The following is a 16,590-nucleotide window of genomic DNA, read 5'->3' on the forward strand; positions in this document are numbered from 1 at the left end:
GGGCCACCGGGACCACCGGTGGCCTCGGGGCCCTCGGGGTTTCGAATTCTTGCTTCCCAAAGCTCGAGCCGCTTCCAGATCCCTCTGGCGGCTGCTTGGCACGCATGCGGACTGAGTCTATTTTAAGGAATTTCTGGGGCGGGATGAAAGGGAGGGGGAGGGAGAGGCTCGTCTCCAAGGTTGTAGGTTGTTAGTTGGGTACTTGGATCGTGTATTGCCGTACATGTACCGTAGAGCAAGATTCTCGCTAAGAGGACGGGCGTATCGGGGGTTTAGGCTGGAGAGGGGGAGTTGGCGATACAGAGATGGTGGAGAGGTCACTCGGCGACGATGTTTGTTGGATTGCCCTGACCTGTTCGTCCGTTGTGTCGTTGTGCAGGACACGACCTCACCGCTGCTCAGCAGCACAGGGAGTATGAGAGGAAGTCTCACATACCAATTTCTGTCACTGCCTGACGTTGCGTCTCTGACGTAGCAATATGGGCGTTGTGGACGTATTTTTTTTTTTTTGGCGTGGACGGTGGATGGTGAATGGCCGATCGACCCATCCATCCGTGCACTCGATCGAGAACGGGATTCCGTCCATCAAGAAAAGGTAGAGTATGCCAATTCCCGTATCGGTGCGTGGCAATGGCAGGCAGAGGGTGGAGGTTTTCCGTGGAGAAGCAAGTGGAGTGCAGGTAGGGCAGGTAGGTCAGAGTCTGGATTCAGCAGCCACCAACCGTAGAGTATTGATGTTCCCAGGCAGTGGTGCACGTCTCACTGCATTGAAAGCGGCGGGATGTTCTGTGTGCGTGAACTCTCGTGTATGCTGCAGAGCCCACCATTGTGCATGTTCTGCCAGCAAGTAAGACATTCGGCGAGTCGGACGCTGGGAAAAAGGAAGAAAAGTTGGACACTTGAGCAAGACACAACCCTTCGTCCCTGGCGATCGACAGCGACGGTACGGTCCTGTGTTGTACCTGCCTCTTGTCTGGTGGGTTTGGTCGCTCTTGCCTTGTTTATGTCACTTGGCAGGCCACAGCAACGGAAATGGCAACGCAAAGCCGACCGTGGTGGTAGTGGTGGTTGTTGCCACTGTCGAGTCACTTCCAGAGGCACTGCCATCCACTCCGAGGAGTCGAGGAGTGGGAGAGTCTAGTCGAATGCGGCGCGGGTGAGCGAGTGGTAGTTGGTGAGTGATGGACATCGTATCTAATCCTGTCAGTAGAAGCTCGTATCGAGAAGCCGGTACCGTTCTTTCAGTCCTGGCTGTTCTGGCAGCCCGACGTCGTTACCTCCCACGCACCCAGGCATCGTCATCGGTGGGGATCTAGAAGCGGCGATGCTCATTCGTAGGGCGTGATAGACTGATGCTTGTATACCTGCACCGTGCAGTAGCCTGCAGACTGTGCAGCCCTTGCTCAGGCCGACTGGGGTTCTGTCCAGGAAAAAACGGGAAAAGCAGTGGAGAGCAGTGGAGAGAGCAGGAGACGACAAGTGACACCAGTGACACTGGAACAAGCCATTGGTGGTTTGAATGTTCGTTCTGAGGTGTACTGAGGTGTACTGTGGTGTATTTTACCTTGGTGCCTTGGTGACGGGGTTGCTGAAGGTGCTCGTGTTCTTGCCCTGCTCTTTCCGCGCCAAGCTAGCGCCGTGGGCCAATGGACCGCGGCTGGACAGTTGCAAACCCCATCGTGCTTGCTCCCAGTGTCGCTATTCACACTATTCACGCTATTCACGCTATTCACGCTACGCACACTAACCTCCACCAACCTCCACTAAAAACATCCACTAACTCTCATTAACTCTCACCAACTCACACTAAATTTAGTGACCTGAACGTTCTGGTTCGTCCCATTGTGAGGTACGGTACCACCGCACGCTGTGTGCGCTAAACAACAATCTAATCCACAGCAGCTTGCATCCAGCCACTTCGAGCCAACGACATCTTCACCACAACTGGAGAAACACCACCACCACCACCACCACCACCAACACCACCAACACCACGTATAGCTCTAAGCAACTAAACAACTGCGATCGGGTAGGTACTTCTTTTCCCGCACAAACTAATGATTTCAATTCCGGTATGGCGGCCGTATCTTCCATCGTTCCTCCTTCAAGTGACGTGACCAAGCTCCACGGTAAGTCGCAGAAAACGGACGCTCGACGTTTACAGGTGAGACTAAGGTGAACTTATGCTGTCTCCATCGTGAAAGCCCTGCCTTAAAGAGCCCCTCTCCTCCTTGCTCTTTTTTCCTTTTCTCTCCTCATTACTTTTAATTCCAATCCATTGCCAGTCTTCATCCAGTCCTCCGAGTAACTCCTTCGCTACGGTTACTCTCATCACCTTCGTTGATCCTCTTCAAGCTTCACTCGCGCTCAAGCAATCACCCCAAGAAGCTCATCAACATGAAGACTACTTTCGCTCTTGCGGCTCTCGCCGTCTCTGCTGTGTCCGGACAGGCCCTCCAGCCTCGCTGGCCCCTCCAGCTTCGCTGGCCCGGTGAGGTCAAGACGACGAGCACCGTCACCGACTACACCACCACCTATGTTACCGACTGCCCAGTGACAACCACCAAGTGAGTCCTGTTACATTGCACCTTTCCCCTCGGCGAGGGGATGGCAGCAATACTAACAAACTTTCCAGGACTGAGCATGGCACCACCCAGGTCGTCACTTACACCACGACCTCGACTCGCACCAAGGTGATCCACACCACCATCCCAGTCACCATCACGGAGCCCGACACGACCGCCACCACCACCGCGGTTACGACCCAGTACACCACCTCTCTGTGCCCAGTCACCAAGACCATCACCGAGTCCGGCAAGGTCATCACCGTGGTCTACACGTCCACCTCCATCATCCCCGTCAAGGTCCCCTCCACGGTCACCGATATTGTTACCGGCAAGCCATCCACTGTGCCAGTGACTGAGATCGACTTCATCACGAAGACCATTCCTTGCCCATTCACTGTCACTTCGACTATCAGCGGCATCCCAGTGACTCTCACCAAGACCTCGTTCTCCACCATCGTCACCAAGGTCCCAACTACCATTGTTGACCACACAACCGCCGTCACCACCACCTTCCAGACCACCGAGGTCATCACTACGACCACCTGCCCGGTCACCTTCAAGACCACCATCTCGGCCAACTCCACCATCGTCATCCCCGTGACCAACACCAACACCATCGTTGTCACCAAGACCCACGCCGTCACCGAGACCAACATTCAGACTCTGACCTCCCACTCGGCCGAGACCAACATCCAGACTCTGACCTCCCAGGCGGCCGAGACCACCATCCAGTCTCTGACCTCCCACGCGGCCGAGACCAACATCCAGACTCTGACAACTGTCACACAGCCAACCGTGCCTAAGCCAACTGTGCCTGAGCAAACAGTCCCTGTCGTCCCTGAGCAAACTGTCCCTGTCGTCCCTGTCGTCCCTGAGCAAACAGTCCCTGTCGTCCCTGAGCAAACTGTCCCTGTCGTCCCTGTCCCAACCACGATGGTGCCTTCCAAGCCATCTTCCAGCAGCCCTGAGGCAACCTCCGGCGGATCTACTCCAGAGGTCACCCCAATCCCAAGCACCACCCCAGCCCCCAACAACGCTGGCTCCAACAAGCCTGTCGCTGCGGCTTTCGCTGGTGCCCTTATGGGTCTTATCGCTCTCATCTAGAGTGTGATATATGCTGAGATTTGAGGCGCATCTAGGAGTGCAGCTACGAGGGGGGATACACGTTTGATACGGGGTGTATATTTGGACGCAATGAATTTTCCAACGAAGCTACATGACCTAGAGGCGTCACACACTCATTTTTGATATATATTTTTCTTTCATGGATTTAAAGGGATGGAGAATAGGGAGGAAGGGAAGGATGGAAATGGGAAGAAATTCGGAGCAATTTGGTAATTGTGGGTACTTGAGTTGAGAGGTCCGAAGAGACAAAAGACATAATAATATATGCGCTGGCAATTCAGCTCACAGACCCCTTTCTTCTCTTTTAATGGTGGGAGTTTTTCGTTGTATATTATTTAGAGGTGGTATGGGACTGAAGCAGAGATGCTGAAGGTGGGGGGATGATGGCCGTAGCTACACCTAAATAAAACTACGGAATTCAAACACATTAAATCCATGTTTTTTTGAGGGGACTTGATGTGAATTACGTGGAGCTTAATTTTGGATCGATGCGGGGTTATGAAATAAAGTATTAACACGTAAAAAGGTTTAAGAACAGTGATGGTTGATTTTTGCGTCCTACATCGGAAGAGCTGTCGTTACAAGCGCCACCACCCGACGCCACATCCCCGCCAAGCCCGCCGATCCACACCACAACCTTGGTGGGTCCGTCGGTCATACCCATGCCTTCCCCAAACCCCTCCAGACTTTCAACCGCAACTCATCACCAAACCCTCCATACGTCCATAAACAACGACAACAGCACTTCCAACGGCATGGCCATACACGCGCACTCCCAATAACCCGTCTCCCATCTCAATTGCCCATACCACCACCCTCACAATGGCCCGCCGATCCGTCCGGAGCCTCCTCGCCCGGCACCTCCCTTTCTCCCCCACCACCACCCCCCTCCAAGCGACAACCTACCTCGTCTTCGTCTCCCTCTCCTCCATCGCCTTCCTCGTCTTCCTCAACGCCGCACTCTCCTTCGTCATCACCGCGCGCCTCGGCGTCGTCGAGGGCGTCGGGAATCTCGTCGGCACGCTCGGATTCGTCGATGAGCTCGTCGCGATTGTTGCGTGTCCGCTGGCGGGGGCTCTTTCGGATCGTATCGGCGTGAGATGGGTGTGTGTGGTTGGGTTTGGAGGGGTTGCGGGGGGGTTGGTCGCGGTTGTTAGTGTGGGGAGTGTGGTGCCGGGGTTGGTGGCGGCGAGGGTATTGTTTAGTCTTGGGGGGGCGGCGACGTGAGTTTTTTTTCTTTTCTTCTTTTTATCACATGGCTAGGAAGATGGGATTGGCGAGTCGTTCTGGGACTGACAATATGCAGGGCGACTATGGTAACGGCAATTTTACCGGCTGTTACCGGGGTGGAGAGGCCGAGAGAGAGGAGAGAAGCTCCTCCGATTATCACCACTACGGATACAAATGATACCACCACCACCACGCCTCTCCTCTCTCCCCCTCCCACTCCCATTACCCCACCCTCCCGCGCCTCCCGTGCCTCAACACCTCCGCGCATGGCAGGCCTCGTAGGCCTCTTCACCGGCCTCGGCGCCCTCCTCGCACTCACCCTCTTTCTCCCCCTCCCTGCCCAATTCGCCTCCTTCAAAGGAATCACTCAATCCGCTGCCGTCGCCTACGCCTTTTACACCGTGGCCACTGTTGCCGTTCTCGTTGCGGGCGCGTGTTTCATTGGTCTACGTGGGATCCGTGGCGATGAGGGGAAGGGGTGGCGTAGCTTATTTGGTCGCTCGTCCACCACCACCACTGATGCTTCGCCCGCTGCACCGCTGCAGCCTTACCACCGCCTCTTACTCTCTGCTGCGCGATTGGGTTTCACGTCGGCCCCTCTTCGTCTCGCCTACCTGGGAGGATTCGTCGCAAGAGCGTCGTCGGTCGCGATATCCCTCTTCATCCCGCTATCTATAAACGCATTTTTCATGAGCCACGGCTTCTGTCGCGGCGCGCCTAACGATACTACACCAGAGCTGAAGGAGGAGTGTCGCGCCGCGTACGTCCTTGCCGCGCAGCTAACAGGCGCATCTCAGCTCGTCGCCCTGTTGTGTGCGCCGCTGTTCGGGATACTGTCAGATAGGTATAGACGATTCAACGCCCCGCTGATTGGTGCAGCGGCGGCGGGAGTAGTTGGCTTCGTAGCATTTGCCCGGCTCGAGAGTCCGGAGATTATGGATGTAGAAGGGAGAGGGGGGAGCGCGTGGGTGTTTTTAATTGTGGCGCTCATTGGGATTAGCCAGATTGGCGCAATTGTGTGTAGCCTCGGCTTGCTAGGCAGGGGCGTTCAGGGCGAGGATGGGGGGTATACTCTTTCGTCGCAACTAGGAGATGAGTATCGTGCGCGGAGTAGGGAGGGAGGTGGTGATGATGTGGAGACGGCGGGTGGGGAGGAGGAAAAGGGGATGAGCCACCTAAAGGGCTCGATTGCGGGGGTCTATTCGCTTTCTGGTGCAGCGGCGATCTTGCTGCTGACGAAGCTAGGGGGATACCTGTTTGATGAGGTGGCGGCGGGGGCGCCGTTTTATATGATGGCGGCATTTAATGGGGTGTTATTAGTTGTAGGCGTCGTGACGGCGGCGCATGGAGAGCTGACGAGGGCGAGGAAGAGGAGGGGGGTTGTGTTAGATTGAGGTTGGGTAGCGATATGATGAGAATTTAGCATTATCGGAGTTGGTTTATATGAGATCTAAGAGACCTTTACAGATGGCTGGTAAAAAAATAGCAAAGCATACGACAGTGTCTATTCGCTAGTAGTCACTACCCACCTACAAATCCATTTGTCTTTAGCAAACACCTAGATAATAGCTACATTAGTAATACCTAATATAGTCGTGAGCCTCGCCACTGTTATCCTTATTTTGATATGGCGATCATCTCGGCTAGCTGAAGTGGGTTAATATGAGACATTGTTCTACACTACGACGACGGCTGAGGTAGGTGACTGGGTGAGCATAGTAGGCACAGTAAGCTTTACTTCCGATCCTTCCAATCCTTCTAATCCTTTGTGCTACTCGCCCTGGCACAAGGCTGAATTAATTGGGTAAATTATGCTTATCCTAACAGCCCATAGACTAAATGGCACTGCGAAGTTGGATGCATGCAGCTGAGCTAGGTAATGGGTGAGCATAAAAAGCACAGTAAGCATGACAAGCGTTGTGAGCCGGACAAGCTATACCTCTAATTCTTTCAGTCCTTCTGATCCTTTGTGCTACTCGCCCTGGCATATGGCCAAACCAATTGAGTAAAAATTATGCTTATCATAACGGCCCTCAGACTAAAGGACCTGACTCGTACTCAATTTACATGTTAATATATTTACTATATAAGTCTGACTATTTCCCCTTCTTTGCTACTCTATTCCTCTGCCTACTCTTCGTTATTCTACTCGACTTTGGATTACGACCTCTATAAACTTTTATTCCCCTCTATTTTGGATCAAAATGAAGTGTTTCTACGCCATTTTCCTCTCTACCCTTCTTGGGGGAGGAGCCTTCGCAGCAAACTCGAAGCTCAACCAATATGCTAGCATAAGTGATTGGTATATTACTTGTAGAAATGTTTCCAATTGTTTACTTACTGATAAACTTATAGCCAGTCCGATTCGAACATTATAAGTCACGCTTCTCCGGCAGAAGGTTCTTGTCATCAGGTGGATGGGAAAACAAAAGCCCTGTATCTAGTAACAGGAAGCGGTGCCGCTGGTGCACAATTCATTGGTACGATAGAGCTCCCTGGCTTAGATTTCAAACTCTAATGATATATAGGGTACCAACAAGGTTCCTGTGGAGGACCTTATGTTCTAGGAGTTACACTTGATAGGGGCTCATGTATCTCGCGCCCCGATTCGTTGAAAAGCATCGAATTTGGTCTGATCAATTAGCAGATGTCCATAGAATGCAAACTGGCCTCATTTCTTTAGCCCACATACATAGTTCCCGAAGTGAGGTAGCGTGCACGACCTGGATATGATGCTTGAACTGATTCGCTGTTAGAGGATTAGCCCAGCGGGCTCGCACAGGGTCGATACTGGACGATCAATGTGAGAACACCTGTCGTGCTACGGCAGCAATACAGAAGTCCAAAGTCAAGACCGGAAGTATTACATGTAGGGCATTGGCTTTCTACTCCTAGACGTCTAACTCAGCTTGCTTCAAACACACTCGTCTAATTTCTTCCGCATCACCACCTTTGCCTTCTCTAACTCGGCATCTAAATCACAGTTCCAAATCTCTCTAATCGGGACATCAATAATTGCCTTCAGCTTCTCCAAATCATCTCCTACATCTGGTCTCTGCAAATCTAATAGCTCTCCTTGCAGTCGGCCATATTTCTGGACAAACTTCGTCCGTGGCATGCGCACGCTCTCATACGCGGCGAACGCAGCGAGGAGGTCGGAAGGGGAGTGACAGGCGCCGAGTAAGTGTGAGAGAATGTGTGCATCTTCCAGGGCTTGACCAGCGCCGGCGCCTTGATGAGGCGCGCAGGCGTGTGCGCTATCGCCCAACAGTAGGAGATGAAGGGGGCGCGAGGAGAAGGTTGGGATGTCGGGGGAGAGGTCGAAGATACCCCAGTGATCGGTGCTCTCCATCAACTATATTCCAAATCAGCATTCTCCGACAGAAACTATTGTTTGGATTGTTTGACATACGGAGAATATCTTCTGGCATTCCTCTCCAAAGCCTTCGAAATCAGCATCCATATCTTCCCGTTTCATGGGCTTGACCCACTCCCCTTCCCAAGTACCACTTTTAGTTGTGCTAAACGCAACCACATTCATCACCTGGCCCTCCGCCACGGGGAAAACGAGGACATGGCCACCTACACCTAGGAACATGAAGCGGTTCTGGGCTTTCTCTGCTCCGATCGCGGCAATAGCTTTGTCCATGGGTATCAAACCGCGATACGCATGCTTCCCCGTGAATACAGGCTGCGAGAGAGGATCATTCTTTCCCAGCACGAAGTCTCGACATACGGATCGAATCCCATCGCATCCAATCACTGCATCCGCTTCAGCAGTGCTTCCATCGGCAAACCTCATGATTGTTTTCCCTCCGCCCTCATCCCGCGAGATGTCCGCCAATCGCTTGCCAAACTCGACGGTTCTATCAGGTACGAGTTTGATGAGCTTGTCGACAAAATGTGCACGGTGAGCTGTGGTGTGGCGCTCGGACGCAGTGACCTGGGGGGATATAATGTGGCTTCCAGTGGGCAAGCCATGAAGCTCATGGGCCAATATAAAATCAAAATATGTGTCTCTCTTTGATTCCCAACCGGCACTGGTGGAGATTTTGGCGAAGGCTTCTCCGATGGCAGGATGGATGAGGGTCATGGCACGAATGGAATTGGCACCAAAAAATACGCCAGCTGGAATATTTCAGCTACGACTCGTCTTGACGAGCAGAGGAGCAGAAACAAATGCAAGGGTTAAATCATTGTGCTACACATCGCCATCATCACTCACCACCAATCTCGGAGAACTTAGAAGCAGCCTCGTAGATTTTGACTCGCACATGGCTGTGCTGTTGGAGTCCAATTGACAGCGCAAGCCCGCCGATTCCTCCTCCAACAATGGCTATGTCAATCGGCGCCTGTTCCTGTATTGACCCCATTTTTCTGTTGACCGGCGTGGGACGATGGCACCAAGGCGACTCGGAGGGGAAAGACAACTGTGCTCCGTACGGTGCAAACTATGAAAACTCGACAATTAAAATAGTTGCATTTCAGGTGCAAGAAAACGAACAGCGGGCTACAGTAGATTGCCATCCTGGCCTAGTGCGTGTAGTTCATGCAGGGTGAGTAGAACCCTGTATGAGCTATAAGCACAAACTTAGCCTGTATCCCCTGACACAGGGGTTCCACAAAGTCCGACACAGAAGCCGTACCTTATAATCACATTTTATTTTCTGTATATACTCGGCGTTGCCTTGACGTCCATATACAAATATAGCATCTCATACTGTACGGAGTAAACACGTGCAATATCTAGGAGCAATTTCCATGAACGATAGAACAAAAATGCTTTAAAACTTGCTTATATAGGTAATTAATCAAAACTAGCTATACATAGCCAGTAATTCTAATAAGTGTAGATAAACTGAGGATGGGCATCTCCCAAATTGTCGCCCTCTTCATTGAGTAAGTGATCCCTCTTCCCAGCGCGCTTTTGCTTGTTCTCGTACCAAAGTCCAACCACATAAAGACAGATGAAGCCAGCCGCCATGCACATCAGCGAAAAGGTGGTCCTGAAGCCTGTCCAGTAGAATGGAGCCGCCTTCGACTGAAAAGAGAGCGCCGCAATGAATCCACCGCCGTTGCCCAGTCCAATTTCCATACCTATGGCGAAGGCTGTCTTGTAGGATCCAGAGACATTGTTCAAAAGCAAAATCCAAGCTCCAGGCAGAGCGGCAAATGAGCCGGAGGCGATTAGATACAACGCTCCATACCGTGCGTTCACCGAGACATGCCTTTGGTTTAGGAGGATAATATATCCGATAATGGCAATAAAACAACCAGTCAGTGCGAGACCCGCTCGGTGCTTTAGCTTGTCCGAGATGTAAGCAAGGGCCAAAGTAGTGACTGACGCCGCGATAAAGATAGGAATTATCAAAGATTGGATCTGCTTTGGGGTGTATTCTGGCTTGAGAGCCTTAATAATTGTCGGGGCAAACAAGGTGCATGAGTAGACGCTAGAAATGATGCCGACGATAATAAACGAACTAGATGTATGTTAGATCAGGCATCTAACACAGCACACTTGGCCAACCTACCTCAAATATATCTTCCAGTCCGTGAGGCATCGGATGATGGCCTTTCGGTCAAAGACGTCCATACGGCCAATTATTCCATCCATTCGAATACGTTCTTCTAAGACAGCCTTCTCCCTTGGTTTGAGCCATTTCGCCGTAGCTGGCCAGTTGTTCATAAATGGCCAGCACATGAGGGTAAGGGCGACTGTGATAAGTCCCTCAATTACAAATATCCATCTCCACCCACTCCATCCATTTGAGGAGTTGATGCTAGCCACAGCGAAGGCCAACAAACCACCGAATGCATTAGAGATGGCGTTGCCAACATGGAGCATGCTCACGCGCCATTGCAATTCATATCTTGGGTAGTATGCTGACAGCAAGAAGATAGACCCTGGGATCAGTCCAGCTTCTAGAATTCCAATTATGAAGCGCATGGCAACGAGGCCAGCAAAGTTGGTGACAAGACCTTGGCCGATGGTAAAGATCCCTACACGATATAAGCATATTGTTAATTAGACAGGTTTGATTCCTTACCAAGGATGATACATTCACCGCAGAGAATATTAGTTGGCGAGAACCTTTTAACCAGCCAGTTGCTTGGAACCTGCTCGTTTATTAGCATTTCATAGTGATATAATTCATTGAGCTTAGCTACCTCTGCGAGCATGAGGCCGACAAATACCACGACTAGAAGAACGGGTTCGATTAAACTTCTTGTGGGTTTTATTGAGACACATACCAGTCGCAATGTTAAATTGTGTGCTGAGAGGATTCATTCCAAGATCCTTCTCAAGGCCTTGGATTCTCGCTGTACCAATGTTGACTCGATCGATTAATGAGATAAACCATAGCACAAAGAGCGGGGGCAAAAGACGCATATCGAGTTTCCAGATGAGCTTGCGATACTCCGCACTTGAAAAGGTATCTACTGCATTGACATCCTTAGCGGTGGGAGAACCGGGCTCCATAGAGACTGAACCCGACGCCTTCTCAACTGCGATATCTGAATCCAATTCCATATCCGCGTTCTAATACAGATCGATATGCTTAACCAGTGACGTTTGCTGCTGCGTTCTGTCAGGAAATATGGTTGTACAAAGAAGGAAGGAAGAGGAAAGAGATGCGCAGAGTGCTGCACCTATTCCTAATTCAGAGTTCACGTCCGGGGCCCACTTGCAAAACATATTGTAACCACAACTGCCAAATGGACAACAACCTTGTTGGAAAGCAGGAGACACGACAAGGGTTGGATCCCTGAGTGCTTGGACGCATGATTGACAGGGAAAAGCTCCACAGTGGCACATCCCGATGCGGCCCGTATGGGCCGCATGCCTGCAGATCCACCTACGGTACGATTTGAAACCTCCCCGCGGCGCTAGGCGGGGCTCTTTCAGCCTCCCTGTTCAAATAATAGAGAGTGCTTTCAGGGTGTGAGGAGTTCTCATCGATGCTGACCACCAAATCCAATATAATACAGTTTTTCTTACTAATATGATACAGGGCCCTGACATCTTCGCACTGATATATGGGGAGCGGCCTTGGTGGTGCCGGCTTGGCACTAGTGTCAATTTCAACACCAATTCCAACATTCCCTAGCAATGAGCAACTCGGTTAATTGCTTGCCCGAGTGGCACGTCTCGCACCATACACCGTGGTCTGAAAGAGGCAGGACAGAGCCAATCATTACCAGAAGCATCTAAAGCAAAATTTCTCAGCTACACCCATGTGTTGGTTTACAGTGCTTCTACATTTGCCTGAAAAGCTACCCTGTATATCCTCAGGAGAGTTTGATCCATGCGTGCACCTCTCAATAAGGCATAAGTTTTGTTACAGCGCTAGCACGGAAACTCTCTATTATATCGCTGCTTTAGAATGTTTGTGTTGCGTTTTGCAGTCACAGATTCTAAATATACCTCGAGAGGGTTCTATAGAAGGAGTGTAATCCTCGCAAAGCATGCCCATATAGCTACTTGCTAGTAGGTATCTAGGATATACTACTCAATATTACTATATACCAGACGAAAGCTTTAGAGGCAAAAGCAGCACTCGAGTTTAATCTTAATTGGGAATGCCAGTCTACGGGCAACCAACGAACCGTATGCCTGTTTCCACTAGGTACCGTCCTGGTGGTAACAAATCATTTCCTACTGAGATCCTCAGGTAGCAAAATGAGGACCCTGAAGGAACGAATCACAGAATTCTGTCTCACAACTGTTCCTACGTGTCAGCGTAGAAATGACTACATACATGATCGACCTCCTTTCTCTGAAGATCTGCTTCGTGATGTCGCTTTTGATTGAATCTCATCAGTATTATTTCATCCCTCGCATAACTGACCGACTCCATGACAGCCGCTGTTCCTAGCGGGCCTGATACGAAGAATGGCAACACCTTCGTATATTTGAACATACCTCTGCTCTTCTTATCTGCAATCATCGTTGGCTATCGTGTATGGTGGAGGTGCATTAGGAACGGCAGCGGCGCCTTGAACAAGGCGGACATCTGCGTTATCATCTGCTTGGTAATAGCTCTGTTTCCCGGGTTAGGTTTGTTTGATGCTAACTAGTCAACAGATATTCAATATTATTCAAGTGGCTTGTATCTCATCAGGTAAGGACCATAGTGGACAACAACAATTGAACGCTATCGCTAACCAAACTTCTCAGCAATTCTGAACTGGGGTTTCGGACACCATGCACCTTATCTCAGCGCAGAACAGCGCTACAACTCACTACTACTATTTTTCGTATTCCAGTGCTTCGTCAAGAACACAGTCGCCATAACGAAGCTCTCTTTCCTCTTCCTCTATCTCGACATTTTCCCTCAAAGGAACTTCCGCATAATCTGCTGGGCTCTAATCGTTCATATATCGGCCGCTATAGTCGCACTCAGCTTCACTACTATCTTCCAATGCACTCCGGTGAAATATTCATGGGACAAGACTGTACCAGGCTCTTGGTTAGCAGGCTCGTTGACTCCTTAATTATGAAGCACTGCTAATATCTTTTAGCATCAACATTAAAGCGTTCTGGTATGGTCAGTCGGGATGGAACACCTTGATGGATGTGATAGTCCTTATATTGCCCATCCCTGTGATCGTAAAGCTACAGATGAACCGTCGAGCCAAGCTCGGTCTTTTGGCAGTTTTTATCCTTGGAACGTTGTAAGTACCCAAATGCCGCCATTCCCCCACCTTCTTCTGACATCTCAAAGCGTATGCATAACCAGTATTGAGCGGCTAATTAGCCTCAATTTCAACGCTACGTTTGCCAAAGACTTTACCTGGGCGACTGGAACCTCGGTCATCTGGACCCAAGTCGAATCGACGGTTGGCGTCATCTGCGCCTGTGCACCAACTCTAAGAAGCCCACTGGCTCGGTTGATGCCATTCGTCTTTGGCTCTACGAAACACGACCAATCTTATCCATTAGGCGATGGTGTATCCCAGGGTGTGTCCTACAATGCCCGTATAGCCCAGCGCTCAAAAACACATGGGGGGTCTGAGGTTGGAATGGAGGACGTAGGGACGCATTACAAAGGAGAAGGCAGCGAGGAGAGGATAATTGGCATCCAGAAGACTGTTAGCATTGAGTTGACATACCTCGAACGGCCAGGGGAAGTAAACACGGAGGGCAACAAGACATACAAGGAACACCGGTTTGATCGTCATGATATTCAAAGCACGAGTGTCGCATAGCATATGGTAGTGGTGGAGGTTAGATTTCTGTATTATATAGAATATACGAAAAGGGGCTTGATGTAGTGTACTACAGTAACCGTGAGGTATTATTGTACGAGTTATGAGCAAGCAAAATCTCAATTTAGAATATACCCTATGCTCCTCTTTTTGGAGTCATACATTACACCCTATAATTATTCACAAAATATCTACACTACCATTATTTTACCCCCCAGTGAAAATAGCCACCCAAAATCTAGCCTCCCTCAACTTAACGCCATCTATATGCCCGCTACTTCAAATAAACCGTCCTCACAACAATAAATACTATCCCACCCGCCATCGTGAAGCTGCCTGACAGAATCAGCATATGCGAGAAATGCCCCTCGACAACATTAATAATGGTCCCCGCAATCGGGCTACCAATGAGAATCCCGAGTGCGGCAAAGCACAGCGACATGCCCATCCACGTCCCAACAAGCCGCATGTCGGGAACCAGCCTCACAAGAACCTGAGGAGGCAGCGATACAACCGCCCCAGACAAGAAGCCGTATATAATAGCAAAGACTATCAATCCCGCAAGGTTGTCTATGGCAACCCACGCATAGGCAAATGCAGCAGCCAAAACCGTGACTCCTGTTAGCGCATTCATGGCCCCGAATTTATCTGCTATGATGCCAGGCAGAATGCGTCCAAACACAGACGCTCCGTTCAGAATCGACAGAAGATAGAACGACATGTCGGACTCGACATTTGCATGTCGCTGGGCGTAGACAATGATGTAGAATATTGGAATATACAACCCCGCGAATGCAAGGAACATCCCAAAGCTAAACAGAACGAACGGAACGGACTTGAGAGCGTTGATATCGAGCATAGCACGCGCCTGCTTCGGCGGTGGAAGTCGTGACTTTATGATCGCAATACTGATCGAGAGGGTGCCGAGCGCTATGAACGCGATAACTCTCGTCGTCCAGGCGAATCCGATCTGCGGCTGTAACTTGCGAAAGATGATGGGGTACAAAACGCTGCCGATGCTACCTCCTGCGGCCGTGATTCCTGTGGCTATGCCACGTCTGGTCGAAAAGTACGTCGCGACGATAGCCACACTAGGGAGAAATAGGAGACCTCCTCCAAGTCCGACACAGACACCCTGGGCGAGGAAGAGCTGATAATACTCCGTGGACAAACTGGTCATCATTAGACCGAAGACCGTGAAGAAGGTCCCTGCAACAACCAAGCCACGGACATGCCCTCGGTCGAATATTGGGCCGCTGATGATGCTAAGCGACACGAGCAAAAATGCTCCAAACGTCCCAATCCACGAGATATCCGAGGATTTGCGAGATTGAAGGAGAGAGGTTTGATAGAAGGCCTGGTAGACACCGAAGGTATTCACAATGCCCCTACGACAGTTAGCACAGGCACGCATAATGCTGGATATGTCTACTCACCAAGAGTTGAAGAAGAGGAGAAATGCCCCTAGCACCTGCAACCACGCTGCGAAGCCGCCATCAGGGGGAGGTGCGATAGGCTTTTCTGTTAGAGGCTCCTCTGGCATGTTCTCTGGCAGAGTCACCTCTCGCTCATCTTTGGTTGAGCCGTCGGATATCTCTTTTGTATCAAAGGGTGGTCCAGTGGGCTTTTCTGATAGATGCGCCTCTGAGGTATTTACTGACGGAGGGATCCCTCGTTCATCTTGGGTTGATCCGTCGGATATCTCTTTTGATGACATTTTGAAAGACTTAATCACGACTGTAATGAACTCATTATCCAATTCCTATGGCCATATTATATACGTTTAATAGATTTCCTTGAACTTCTGCTGATAAATCAAAACGTGTTCGTCGTAGGGTAAATATGCCAGCTGAATAGTAATCATGGTGGTTTTGACGGCGACTTTGGCGCTAGGGTGCCACTTAGCCGTTTCCCGATCCAAGCCGTTTCCGACTCATTTCTAAATAGTAATCACATTAGCCGAGGTGCATGTTAACGATTAGTAGAAGTTTTTGAAGTTCTAGCTGGACGGCTATATAAGTAGACATTATGTAAACGGATAGACATTGTCCTGGTCAGCATACATGAGTATTAATGAGGAGGAAGGGAGAGAGAGGGGAGTGGGGAGTGGGGAGTGGGGGTTGTTACGGCTCTCGGAAGCACTATTAGCCGAGCATGTTTTGACTGGTAAAATAGCACAGGGAACAAAAACATACTGTAGATACACCAGTGTATTTTTGTTTTCGCTGTGTGCTAGACTGTGCCAAAACATCACGAACCAAAGTTCTGGAATTCTATTCTGTCGAAATGACAGCCCTACCAGCCACTGGGTGCAGGGGCTGGGAGAGGGACCAAACGATTTTTATGACGACTTCTACTATTCGACCATAAGGAGTACTCGACCATAAGTTCTTATCACGGCTCTTACGGCCGCATCGTGGACCGGCCGTAAGAGCTGTGGTAACAAGCGCTGACAGGC

At 50.3% G+C, this 16,590-nt stretch overlaps 7 protein-coding genes across 7 annotated transcripts; 4 read left to right on the plus strand and 3 right to left on the minus strand.

The window, feature by feature from the left end:
- Positions 1 to 1,478: 1,478 nt before the first annotated feature.
- On the plus strand, positions 1,479 to 4,373 carry VE01_02116 (uncharacterized protein). The gene is made up of 3 exons (XM_018271627.2): positions 1,479 to 1,849; positions 1,903 to 2,567; positions 2,636 to 4,373. The coding sequence occupies exons 2-3, from the start codon at positions 2,398 to 2,400 to the stop codon at positions 3,669 to 3,671; spliced, it is 1,206 nt and encodes a 401-aa protein (XP_018133560.1). The 5' UTR covers positions 1,479 to 1,849; positions 1,903 to 2,397; the 3' UTR covers positions 3,672 to 4,373.
- On the plus strand, positions 4,374 to 6,527 carry VE01_02117 (uncharacterized protein). Its single transcript, XM_018271628.2, has 2 exons — positions 4,374 to 4,915; positions 4,999 to 6,527. Exons 1-2 carry the CDS (start codon positions 4,515 to 4,517, stop codon positions 6,314 to 6,316), a joined length of 1,719 nt encoding a protein of 572 aa, XP_018133559.1. The 5' UTR covers positions 4,374 to 4,514; the 3' UTR covers positions 6,317 to 6,527.
- A 599-nt stretch (positions 6,528 to 7,126) lies between these two features.
- Positions 7,127 to 7,566, plus strand: VE01_02118 (uncharacterized protein; the record flags this gene model as incomplete). Its single annotated transcript, XM_018271629.1, has 3 exons — positions 7,127 to 7,224; positions 7,278 to 7,402; positions 7,451 to 7,566. 3 exons carry the CDS (start codon positions 7,127 to 7,129, stop codon positions 7,564 to 7,566), a joined length of 339 nt encoding a protein of 112 aa, XP_018133566.1.
- A 230-nt stretch (positions 7,567 to 7,796) lies between these two features.
- Positions 7,797 to 9,383, minus strand: VE01_02119 (uncharacterized protein). The gene is made up of 3 exons (XM_018271630.2): positions 9,148 to 9,383; positions 8,335 to 9,050; positions 7,797 to 8,277 (listed from the first exon to the last, which is right to left on the minus strand). Exons 1-3 carry the CDS (start codon positions 9,293 to 9,295, stop codon positions 7,837 to 7,839), a joined length of 1,305 nt encoding a protein of 434 aa, XP_018133565.1. The 5' UTR covers positions 9,296 to 9,383; the 3' UTR covers positions 7,797 to 7,836.
- A 329-nt stretch (positions 9,384 to 9,712) lies between these two features.
- VE01_02120 (uncharacterized protein) lies at positions 9,713 to 11,658 on the minus strand. The gene is made up of 5 exons (XM_018271631.2): positions 11,175 to 11,658; positions 11,091 to 11,122; positions 10,970 to 11,039; positions 10,454 to 10,922; positions 9,713 to 10,402 (listed from the first exon to the last, which is right to left on the minus strand). The coding sequence occupies exons 1-5, from the start codon at positions 11,452 to 11,454 to the stop codon at positions 9,763 to 9,765; spliced, it is 1,491 nt and encodes a 496-aa protein (XP_018133424.1). The 5' UTR covers positions 11,455 to 11,658; the 3' UTR covers positions 9,713 to 9,762.
- Positions 11,659 to 12,779: 1,121 nt separating this feature from the next.
- Positions 12,780 to 14,137, plus strand: VE01_02121 (uncharacterized protein; the record flags this gene model as incomplete). The annotated part of the gene is made up of 5 exons (XM_018271632.2): positions 12,780 to 12,956; positions 13,009 to 13,045; positions 13,102 to 13,393; positions 13,446 to 13,598; positions 13,649 to 14,137. The coding sequence occupies 5 exons, from the start codon at positions 12,780 to 12,782 to the stop codon at positions 14,130 to 14,132; spliced, it is 1,143 nt and encodes a 380-aa protein (XP_018133425.1). The 3' UTR covers positions 14,133 to 14,137.
- A 102-nt stretch (positions 14,138 to 14,239) lies between these two features.
- VE01_02122 (uncharacterized protein) lies at positions 14,240 to 16,185 on the minus strand. Its single transcript, XM_018271633.2, has 2 exons — positions 15,569 to 16,185; positions 14,240 to 15,520 (listed from the first exon to the last, which is right to left on the minus strand). The coding sequence occupies exons 1-2, from the start codon at positions 15,847 to 15,849 to the stop codon at positions 14,407 to 14,409; spliced, it is 1,395 nt and encodes a 464-aa protein (XP_018133426.1). The 5' UTR covers positions 15,850 to 16,185; the 3' UTR covers positions 14,240 to 14,406.
- Between the last annotated feature and the right edge of the window lie 405 nt (positions 16,186 to 16,590).

The sequence above is a fragment of the Pseudogymnoascus verrucosus genome (assembly GCF_001662655.1).
Source record: "Pseudogymnoascus verrucosus strain UAMH 10579 unplaced genomic scaffold scaffold_6, whole genome shotgun sequence".
Classification (NCBI taxonomy): Eukaryota; Fungi; Ascomycota; class Leotiomycetes; order Thelebolales; family Thelebolaceae; genus Pseudogymnoascus; species Pseudogymnoascus verrucosus.

What these genes read in the sequence shown, in the direction of transcription:
- VE01_02116 (XM_018271627.2), top strand. Translation starts at nt 2,398, where the DNA reads ATGAAGACTACTTTCGCTCTTGCGGCTCTCGCCGTCTCTGCTGTGTCC. An exon ending in TGCCCAGTGACAACCACCAA is followed by an intron (nt 2,568 to 2,635) that starts GTGAGTCCTGTT and finishes CAAACTTTCCAG; the next exon opens with GACTGAGCATGGCACCACCC.
- VE01_02117 (XM_018271628.2), top strand. Translation starts at nt 4,515, where the DNA reads ATGGCCCGCCGATCCGTCCGGAGCCTCCTCGCCCGGCACCTCCCTTTC. An exon ending in AGTCTTGGGGGGGCGGCGAC is followed by an intron (nt 4,916 to 4,998) that starts GTGAGTTTTTTT and finishes GACAATATGCAG; the next exon opens with GGCGACTATGGTAACGGCAA.
- VE01_02119 (XM_018271630.2), bottom strand. Translation starts at nt 9,295, where the DNA reads ATGGGGTCAATACAGGAACAGGCGCCGATTGACATAGCCATTGTTGGA. An exon ending in TAAGTTCTCCGAGATTGGTG is followed by an intron (nt 9,051 to 9,147) that starts GTGAGTGATGAT and finishes GAAATATTCCAG; the next exon opens with CTGGCGTATTTTTTGGTGCC. An exon ending in AATGCCAGAAGATATTCTCC is followed by an intron (nt 8,278 to 8,334) that starts GTATGTCAAACA and finishes TTTGGAATATAG; the next exon opens with TTGATGGAGAGCACCGATCA.
- VE01_02120 (XM_018271631.2), bottom strand. Translation starts at nt 11,454, where the DNA reads ATGGAATTGGATTCAGATATCGCAGTTGAGAAGGCGTCGGGTTCAGTC. An exon ending in CGGTGAATGTATCATCCTTG is followed by an intron (nt 10,923 to 10,969) that starts GTAAGGAATCAA and finishes TATATCGTGTAG; the next exon opens with GGATCTTTACCATCGGCCAA. An exon ending in GACTGGAAGATATATTTGAG is followed by an intron (nt 10,403 to 10,453) that starts GTAGGTTGGCCA and finishes ACATACATCTAG; the next exon opens with TTCGTTTATTATCGTCGGCA.
- VE01_02122 (XM_018271633.2), bottom strand. Translation starts at nt 15,849, where the DNA reads ATGTCATCAAAAGAGATATCCGACGGATCAACCCAAGATGAACGAGGG. An exon ending in CTCCTCTTCTTCAACTCTTG is followed by an intron (nt 15,521 to 15,568) that starts GTGAGTAGACAT and finishes TAACTGTCGTAG; the next exon opens with GGGCATTGTGAATACCTTCG.